General features: G+C 37.5%; 1 protein-coding gene across 2 annotated transcripts; it reads left to right on the top strand.

The window, feature by feature from the left end:
- The first annotated feature begins 404 nt into the window (after nucleotides 1-404).
- Nucleotides 405-7,656, top strand: LOC103994820 (enoyl-[acyl-carrier-protein] reductase, mitochondrial). Of its 2 annotated transcripts, XM_009415258.3 has the most exons (11): nucleotides 405-561; nucleotides 659-865; nucleotides 1,074-1,171; nucleotides 3,476-3,607; nucleotides 3,724-3,867; nucleotides 3,970-4,072; nucleotides 5,774-5,873; nucleotides 6,055-6,131; nucleotides 6,228-6,306; nucleotides 7,073-7,191; nucleotides 7,347-7,656. In XM_009415258.3, exons 2-11 carry the CDS (start codon nucleotides 693-695, stop codon nucleotides 7,438-7,440), a joined length of 1,119 nt encoding a protein of 372 aa, XP_009413533.2. In that variant the 5' UTR covers nucleotides 405-561; nucleotides 659-692; the 3' UTR covers nucleotides 7,441-7,656. The 2 variants fall into 2 exon arrangements, with proteins under 2 accessions (XP_009413533.2, XP_009413532.2); XM_009415257.3 differs by having other exon boundaries at nucleotides 471-865.
- Nucleotides 7,657-9,999: the final 2,343 nt, after the last annotated feature.

The raw sequence follows: 9,999 nt of genomic DNA on the forward strand, positions 1-9,999 counted from the left end.
GATGTCGTAATTTAACCACACATCACAACTGCATGAAACTTAAACTACATAATAGAATAATATGAGTAGCTAAACTACATGAAAGTGAAAATGGTTGTGTGTATAAACAAACATATATAAGAACTCGTGGGTATAAAATTGTAGAAAAAAACAAAACAGAACAATCTGTCTCGCTCTTCTTATTCAATGCCTCTCATTTCCCTGTTCAAAAAGTTGGGTGTCTTTTTTTTGCATTTGGACCCTCTTAGGTGAACCATCACCTAAGACTGCCACTCCGGTCTCCAGCAGGGACTCCTCCCATTGGTTGCTGTTCCCACCCGTTGAAGGGTGCGGTTCCGATCTCGACAAGGCGCTCCTTCAATTGGTCCTGAGCTCTGGGTCCCGTAAATGATAACGTCACGCGCCTTGTGTGCCCCCCGTGGTCTCAAGACTTGGGAGGTTGTTGTGCTGGGTATGCTTCGTAACTGAGCCAATTAGAGGGTGAGATTAGCGGAGCCTACGCAGGTTCTTCACCCATTCCCACAGGTGTAAACCTGAATCCTGTTCCTTGTGAGAGAACAGGTGAGTGTACCTTCTCCGTTTTTGTTGGGAGCGTAGCGACGACGCCACCGTTGCTTGACGCTTCCTGACGGCTCGCTCAATTTATGTGCTTCCGCAGCGTAAGAAACACTTCACCGCGGCAGTGAACGCTGATGGCGTCTCTCAGGCTGACTCTGAGGTCCCTCGGCGTGTCGCATCGAAGCTGCCCGCGATTCCCTCTTTCGCGCATTACGTCGAACACCTTTCGAGGGTTCGCCACCAACCTTTCTCCGCCTTCCAAGGCCGTCATCTACGAACAGCAAGGGCCCCCAGATCAGGTCACCAGGTCCATTCCCAGTCCCTTTAATCTTTTACTACTTCTATGGATATTTCTGATTCTGAATCAGATTCTTCCGCTGGCTGGTTGCCCTTCTCCTGGCCTTGTTACTTCAATTTCCTTATCTTCACTTTCAATAAGATTGGTTAAAGACGTTATTGTTAGACATAGGCAACACCTGCTGGTTTTCAATGTCATAACGTTACTTGGTGTGTAGGGTAATTGATCTCCCGCCCGTGGAACTGAAAGCGAATGATGTGTGCGTCAAGATGCTTGCGGCTCCTATCAATCCTTCAGACATCAACAGGATAGAAGGTTTGGCGTTTTTATTGCTCATTTTCTTGAAAGTTCAATTTTTGGGTTAGGATGGAGGTCCGAGCAGCACTATGGAATGTAAAGCAATTTTGGTTCATTTTGCGCTTAGCTGCATTATCTCTAAGTAGAAGAAAACAGGTACCAGGATTTGATGCTTGCTGTTTTACGTGCACATTTTTCCCTTGAATCTTGGTTTGGCATATTTTCTGAAATGGAGAAATGTCTGCTTTAGTATACAAGATATTTCGCTCATACATTTCTTTCTCTATGTAGTAGGATTTTGTCTCAACTCACAAGTGCAGTTTTTTTTTTCAATAAATCATACGTTCTTCTTCCCTATTTATTTCCAAGAAAGAACTATATCATTTGCAGTCTATAGCATCCCTGACCTTAGCCTCTGTTAATTGCAGTCTAGTCCTTCCATTGTATTAATCTCCAACGCACCCTCACAAGCTCACCTATATTATGCCCCATATGCCTAGATGGCTCTTTTTTTCACATACAAATTGATATGACATGGCAAGCCTCATTGTTGTCTTAAAAGGTAAAACTGCTTTTAATCATAAGTTGAAATAAAGCACCTTATGATTTTATATAGTCAACTCCATTATGTTTAGATAGTTTTATTCCAGCAGACAATGAATGTTCATTGGAAGTTATTACCAGCACATTTTGTGACCATAAATGTTTCGCTAAATAATGCTAGTGCATCCCTAAGACTCACTAGCAGTTTGTTTATCTTTATTATTAGAAGTCTTTATGTCTGGTACTGCCATGGCTTTTTGAATGTAGTTGATGCATCTTTTGTTAGAACGCTCATGCTTGCATATTTTCCTTCTAAACATTGTATTTCTATTTTCTTTTTCAATTATAAGTACCTTGCTTGTGTGTTTCAGTTATGCCCCTCTGCATATTGGTGTTGGAGTGTCTATATGTAAGAGAATTTTTTGTATCATATTTTTGTGTAATACAAAATACAGTTTGTCCATTAGGTATCCTATAAGTTTACCTCTTATTTCTATTTCTCGCTTTTGTCCTTTTGGTTAAAGTATTATGTGCCAAAAAAAATTGATTTGATAATATGGTGCATTGTTCTGATGCAGTAGGACCCTGAATCATTCCCCATGGATGTATTACCTTGGTTTGCCATATGCAAGGGTTTTTTAGCTGGATTTTCTATTCCTAGTGATTTTCGTTTAGATTTTTGTTTTTTTGTCTTGATTATTTTATGATGTCTTATAAACTCATATTGTTGTTGTGATGATAAAGATCCTATTTTGGTTAGAGATAGTATTTAAAAAACACCTTTTGAATTGTCCTTTGAAGTTGTGGATGTGTTTTTAGAAAGGATGTTGTTGAGTGACAAGATTTCTTAAAAAGGATATTGTTCTCGCATAATGCCTCTTGGTTATGTATGTATAATTTTTTTGCTTACTGAAAGTAAAAGTTAGATTAATCAATCTCCTTCAATCTTATTCTTCACTGGCATGTTCTTTTGTGCTCCTTGACTTGGAGAAAACCTAGAAAGAAATGTCACATCTAATAACTGATAACAAACTGAGTTGATTCCAATGACCTTTATCGAAGATGCATGTCAGAATCATCTGCAGTGGTGCAAGTTAAAGAAGACATCATGTTTCAGTAATATTCTGAAACAAATACTCAGTCACCTAAGAAAAAAATTGATGAGTGATTGGATAATCTTATGAAGGACCACCATAATTCCATCACCATAAAAAACACCTGAATTCAGTTGCCACTCCATTATTTTTGTTGTATTTGATTAGTGAGAGAATAAATCCTGCCGCAAAATCAAAACATAACTCTAGCACTTATTATGTTATCTTCTCCTTGTCTTGGAGACAATTTTAGAGGCCTTGACAATTCTTTAAAAGCTTTTAAATCTCTGTATCTGACCCATACCAGTCTAGGACCTGGTCGTACTAGTACGAGCATGATATATACTAGTATACTAGCACATGATACAATGGCATACCGGCCGGCACTGTGAAGGGGAAATAACAGTAGGAGGAGGAGAAGGAGAAGAAGAGGAGGGGGGGAGGAGAAGAAGAGGAGTAGAAGGAGAATGAGAAGGAGGAGAGTCGTAGGAGAATAAGATGAGGAGGAGAGGCGAGGTGTAGGAGAATGAAGAGGCAGTGGAAGTACTTTGCATAGAAAGATCTGTTCATCCTTATGGCTAGTGGAGTTTACGAATGCTCAATTTTGCACCTGATTTTTATTATTTATTGATTATATGAATTAAAATTTGGTTTTCCTAATGTCTTCTTTCAACATATTTTTAAGGTGTTTACCCTGCGAGGCCTATACTACCTGCAATCGGAGGACATGAGGGGGTTGGAGAAGTATACTCAGTGGGCTCTGGTGTGTGTAATCTCTCAGTAGGTGACTGGGTCATACCATCTCCTCCATCCTTTGGTAAGTTTTTTCCTACCTGATAAATGCATCTCTTAAGTATTTATGTTTTTTTCATTAATCATAAATGGTTTACATGTCCTGATTTTTTAATAAATGATTATGTATTTGCCTCTTAGGAACATGGCAAACTTATATTGTGAAAGAAGAGACTGTTTGGCACAAAATAGATAAAGATGTTCCTATGGAGTATGCTGCGACCATTAATGTAAATCCTCTGACTGCTCTGCGGATGCTGGAAGATTTTGTCAAGCTGAACCCTGGTCCTGTCTCTTTAGCATGCTATATTACAAAAGATTTTGAGTTCTAGATTTCTTTTCATTCAACATCCCTTGATTAGTTGATTGTTCACTTCATGAAATCAGGCGATACCATCATCCAAAATGGTGCTACGAGTATTGTGGGACAATGTGTTATTCAGCTTGCTAGAATTCAGGGTGTCCATAGTGTAAATATTATAAGAGACAGGTGCAAATGAACTTTTACTGAACAATTTTGATTTCTTCTCTTCAGCTAAAGACTTGATACAAAATTATAGAGATTACATGATAAATATTCATCGAGTGCTTGTTTATTTCATGCTGATGGTGACTACAAACTAAATTGTAACTGATCATACCTAGAATCACATTGAAGAGTAGAACATCTTTGGCAATTGCCAAAATCTTGAGGGACTTTATACAAACCAAGTGGATGATAGCCTTTACTTTTTTAATCTTGCTTCATAAATACTAAAATGGCACATCAAACTATCTGATTCCCCAGTGGTTCATGTAGCCTTTACTTCTTATTCTCATTTGCTTGCATGTCAACAGTCAATGATGGGTAAAGTTTCATGCTGTTGATCAAGAAGAGTTGAGCAGCATCATTACTCAAAATATTTAATACAGATATTTCCTTATTGCACACTTTATAGGGCTAAATTTTCTAGGAGCAGCACATGTTTTTCTCTTTTTTTTGCTGCTTCTGCTTTAGATGATTTTTTAAATATCTAGAGCACCATGAACAGACAAAATCAAGGTTAATTAAGGCATTCAACATTTTGCTTTTACTGTTATGCACTTTATCTTATCAAAACAATTTTTTATTTGTTCTGTAGCTAGTATCTAGAGATTGCCATTTTTTGGATTATTTGAGGTTTGTCCAGGGTTTTGAAACCAAGACTTGGGACAAGTTCAACCAGAAAAAAATATCAATTTGATGATCTAACCTCTTTGCTTATGTGAACTGTATCTCTGACCTTAAGCAGCAGTAATTTGAATGAACTTAGATACTGAAGTTGAAATTGAACCTATCATGCTGAAAATCTACAGTTAGTCATGTTATGTCTAAAGAGCAAAAGCCAAACCTTTTGGAGCCTTTCTTTCCAAACACAATTGATAGTTTAAAGTAACAATACATATAGTTTATCCTTGCATATTATTCTGAGTATTTAATCTTGATTCCATATATGAAGATGATAATAACATTTTTAGATTCTCTATTTTTAGAGTATACCATTCGCTTCAGCACCACCAAACTCTTAGTGGGACTATGTAACCTTGCTGACTGTGTGGACATATGTGTACCAGATGAGAAAATAATAATAAATTTTAGTTTTACTTGATTCATACATATAACATAATGTTGTTTTGTAGTTAGAGGCTGAAGCTATTTCTTTTGTATGGTAAGCATGAAAGAAAAAATCTTTTAAAAGGTCATATTATTAGGATGTTACAACTTAAAAGAAATCTGATTAGCAATTTTATGTAAAATGTCTTGAATTAGTTTTATATCTAATCCCTGGAATATACGAGTATCATGGACCAAGTCCTAGGCCCTGTTGGGTTGTTTGTAGACTTTCATGCACCAAGATAGTACATTTTAAAAACTTTTGTTGTAAATATTTGCGAGTATAATAAGTTTGTTCTTGTTATATTATGAAAGGCAGAATAGTTCTTCTTGTATTTATTTGGAGTTACTAGTAAGATTTTCAAGAATGTTTTATATCCATATGATCAATAACTAAATTTTATTATAAAGTTTGCTGTGAAATTAATAAGAATTGTTTATTGGATAGATTTTTGAATATTTTATTAGCTTAAATGTTCAATTTTGTATCTTGGGAGTTCAAATTGGTTATTATAACAGTGTCCTGATTCAATTGCTTTTCTACCTGTGCATGTGAAGAGTTGGATCAGAAGAAGCTAAAGGAAAACTTAAGAATCTTGGGGCAGATGAGGTGTACACTGAAAGCCAGCTGGAAGTGAAGAACATCAAGAGTCTTCTGGTTGAATGACTTTTAAACTAGTCAAGTCTGCCTAGGAGTAGAATATTAGATATAGATATCTTCTACGGCTGCTATTTTGCCCATTGTGTACTTGCTGATGAGAAATTTCCATGAGGATATTTTTTGTTTACTTTATCTTTTGAGTATTTTGTTTTGCACTAAATTTAGTCACCATTGTCAGGGTGATCTGCCAGAACCCATCTTAGGATTCAATTGTGTTGGGGGGAGTGCTGCTTCACTGGTTCTCAAGTTGTTGAGGTAACTCCAACATAGAGGAATTGTTTTCCTCCCTTTTTGCTTAAGCAGATCAATACCTCAGTAACTGGTTGAGTACTATTAATTTTGTTGCATCAGGCAAGGAGGCACCATGGTAACATATGGAGGCATGTCAAGGAAACCTGTCACTGTACCTACTTCAGCATTCATTTTCAAGGTTAGTCTCTGTGACTGGAAAAGAACCAATATCTAGTTTAAGTACTCTTTTAGTTGCATGACATTTTGTATGTTACCCGAAGAGAAATGATGCCTCAAATTCAACTGTATAACAGGAGAGAATTGTTTTTTCAACATGTTGTCTTGATTAAAAAGGTCTTTAGGTTTTGTGGCACCTGCTGATTTATTAAAACCTTAAGGATCCCAAGTTTAAATCTCAACTTATTTTTTCTCGGTTGCCAAATAATTTTGTAGTTGCTGCTGCCAGTTAAAGTACGTGTGGTTTATTGTGACTAAGAACAAATGGTGCATGTGTAGCGACATTAATCAAACTAAAAAGCATGGTGATGTCTGTATAAGAAGACCCTACAACAAAACCATGCTATGGTGTAACTTAGCCTGGCCGTTTAAATTCGAGAAGAAAAACATGTTTTCCTACTAGACCTTGAGGTAGAAGGATTCCTCTGGAACCAAATAAGTCAATCAACTAATAGCTGCTATTGATGCAACTTAGCCCTTGTTTTAGCTTTGATCGCTTCACGATCCATGGTCGTTTAAATTTGATAAAGAATACATTTTTTCTTCTAGATTTCAAGTTAGAAGGATTCACTGGAACCAAGTGGAGCCAATCAACTAATAGCTAGCACTGGTTATTGAACTAGAATTATTAAATTATCAAGATGTAGGCCTTTTCATACATTTGATTATTTTACTAAATATTTCATGCTAATAGGAACTCCATTTGATGCAAATATTTTTCTGTGTAGGATCTTGCTCTGCGGGGATTTTGGCTGCAGAAGTGGACAAATTCAGAGAAAGCTAAAGATTGTATACCAATGATAGACCACATTTTGACCTTGGTGAAGAATGGCAAGCTGAAGTACGAGTATGTATTTTATCTTGAGTTTGTTATGAACATTCCTCTATCAGGAAAATGTCACCGCTTTATTGCTAATTTTTTTCTACTGACCTGATTATATGGCATACTTTAAAACTCTTTCTTATTGAGAATTTAACATCGATAGAAATATTATTGTGCAGGATGGAGCTGGTTCCTTTCGAAGATTTCAGTACTGCACTAGATAGGGCACTTGGGAAATCAGGCAGCCATCCCAAACAGGTTATCAGATTCTAAATCACAGAAACTCTTTGTGTAAATGATGAAGAGGCATTTGCAATAAACAGATATGAAACATTACCTGTATCTGTTTTGTGTTAATTTTGTCATTTCTTTATGTTTTAGCTTCAACTAAGTAATAACCAGATCATTGCTCCATGAACTGTGACTAGCCAAATATGATATTTTTACAAGTAGCTAATAAAAGTATCAGCTTGGCATATTACAATTATACATCAAGCATTTTGATCTTTCATAATTTGATGTTGAAATTCTTCTTGGTATATTCAAGTTTCAACTAGAATTAATTATCAGGCATGGAAGCAGCTATTTTACACATTAATAGGCATAATCCAACTTCTGGAAATGTGCTGATGGCATAAGATATCATGACACAAGAAATGGATTGACACTTAATGAACTAGATTGTCTAATCTTTTATCCTTCTTTACCATACTTAATTTTGTTGCTTTAAGATGAAGTTTGCAATAAGAATTAAGTAAAACTCTAGTTATGACTTGTGTGGTGAACTATGCGTCTTGGTAGTATGTTGCTTTGTTAAAGAAGACGAAACAACTTTTAACTGTTGGCTGTTTTTTTTTTTTTTTTGGTTTAAAAACAAATATGAAACATGCCTATTAAAATGTAAATCATTTATTCATCTCTAAACATGCTCAAACAAAAGTTAGTTGGCAGATCACATCTGAGATCTTTCTAAACGTGCTAAGGTGGCTAATATGTGAGCTTTCTTGTTCATATTACCAGTAATGTAAGACCAAGGAGATTATGTTGGCACTTTGACTGCCCATGATAAAGAAGTTGGGTTTTAAGTCAAAAGTATAATAAGCCACAATTTGTTTTGATCCAAATGTCTTTCAAGCTTTCTTGAATAGCTCTTGAGAGATAATGAAAATAGCTAGATATTCAATAATATCAGGAGAAAAAACCATGACAAAATTTCATCCAGTAGCAATAATGGATCAAATAGTGGTTCAAATAGCGAACCCATACAAGCCAACTTAGAGGAAGCTTTGAAAGACCCATCACATTAAGCATAGAAACTATGATGAGGTGTTGTTATTTGGATAATATAAGGCAAGAGTCTAGATGCTACCAAGTGGATAGCAACATGGAATGACGGTTGTGTAACAAATGATTGTTCCAATAGATCTATAGAAACCACATAGAGTTAGCAATTAACTTATATAGGAAAATATCAGAATCCTTTTCAAGATCAGATCCTTCGTTGATCCAAGTGCATTGTTCCCAAGAATTAAAGAATTTGAAAGAGTAATTGAGTTTAGATTCCACCAATCTCTAGTAACTATGATTGCTAACTCTCTTGGTTTCTATAAATCTATTGATTCCACCAAATAACAATTCTTCATCACCGTAAATATGAGTTAAGATCCATTTATTTTCTAAGCTTTTGAATAATATTTATTAAGTCTATTTAATTTAGTTAGAGTCGGATAAAGATTTATTTAATATTTATTATTAAATAAATATTATAAATATTTCTTTTCGATAGACAATGAAATATTATTGTAATGTAATCATTTCAATAAATAGTAATGTAATCATTTCTTTTTGATAGACAATGAAATATTATTTAGTTTTTTGACAAACCCTAGGAGGCCGATCCCCTCGAAGCGATCATTACTTTTTCTCCAATTTCTTTCATGATAAAACCCTAGGGTCTTATCAATTGGTATTAGAGCGGTGATCCTTGGTGTTCTCGGTGTAGTGTTATCGTAGCTATCATCGTAAAAAGAAAAAAAAAATGAAGAGGTTGTAGCCATGCACCCATGCTTCCCTTGCTTCCAGCCAGCCCACCCGCCGTCGTTGCTCTCTGGCCAGCGACCGACTCTGCCCTGCTCCCCTTCTCCATCGTTGCTGTAGGGCAACCCGTTCTCCATCACTACCGCTGTTTCCCGGCCAGCGCCCCTGCCCCCTTCGTTGCACTGCAGCCGCTCATGCCCCCATCCCACTCGAGCGAGAAAAGAGCGCCTCATCCCACCTTCCACCATAGTCATCCTTTTAAGCCTTCGCTAGAGATGACGCTGCCAACGTCCTATCCCGTCGTAGCCCCGTGACCATCTTCCCTTTTGCTCCTAGCCTCGATGACCACCACTTCCTCTCCTCCATCGGCATCAACAACAAAGCATCCTCTGCTATCGCAGCCACCAGACCCTCCCCTACCTCTTGACCTTGTTAACGTCGCCGCAGCCACCCAGCCTTCAGCCTACACGCAGCCTCCCAGCCCTTAGCCAGCAACCTCCCCTCCTCGTTGCGTTGTAACCGCCACAACCACATCTTCTCCCATCTGAAGCCCATTTGGTCAACAGGGGCCCCTACTTCCCCTGCTTTCGGCCAGGCCCACTACCGTTGCTGCTTCCCGGTCAACGACTACCATCGTCGCTGCTCCCCGGCCAGTAGCCTTTCCCTCCTTGCTGCTCCACCTTGCTCGAGCAAGAAGGACCGCAGCCGCTTCTTCTTGGCCAGCAGACCAACCCCCTTATCACTTCTACCGTCGATGACGTTGCTCGAAAGGGGCCCCCTGCTTTCGGCCAACCC

Source organism: Musa acuminata, chromosome BXJ2-8, assembly GCF_036884655.1.
Source record: "Musa acuminata AAA Group cultivar baxijiao chromosome BXJ2-8, Cavendish_Baxijiao_AAA, whole genome shotgun sequence".
NCBI lineage: Eukaryota > Viridiplantae > Streptophyta > Magnoliopsida > Zingiberales > Musaceae > Musa > Musa acuminata.

What these genes read in the sequence shown, in the direction of transcription:
- LOC103994820 (XM_009415258.3), top strand. Translation starts at nt 693, where the DNA reads ATGGCGTCTCTCAGGCTGACTCTGAGGTCCCTCGGCGTGTCGCATCGA. An exon ending in CCCCCAGATCAGGTCACCAG is followed by an intron (nt 866 to 1,073) that starts GTCCATTCCCAG and finishes CTTGGTGTGTAG; the next exon opens with GGTAATTGATCTCCCGCCCG. An exon ending in CTTCAGCATTCATTTTCAAG is followed by an intron (nt 6,307 to 7,072) that starts GTTAGTCTCTGT and finishes TTTTCTGTGTAG; the next exon opens with GATCTTGCTCTGCGGGGATT.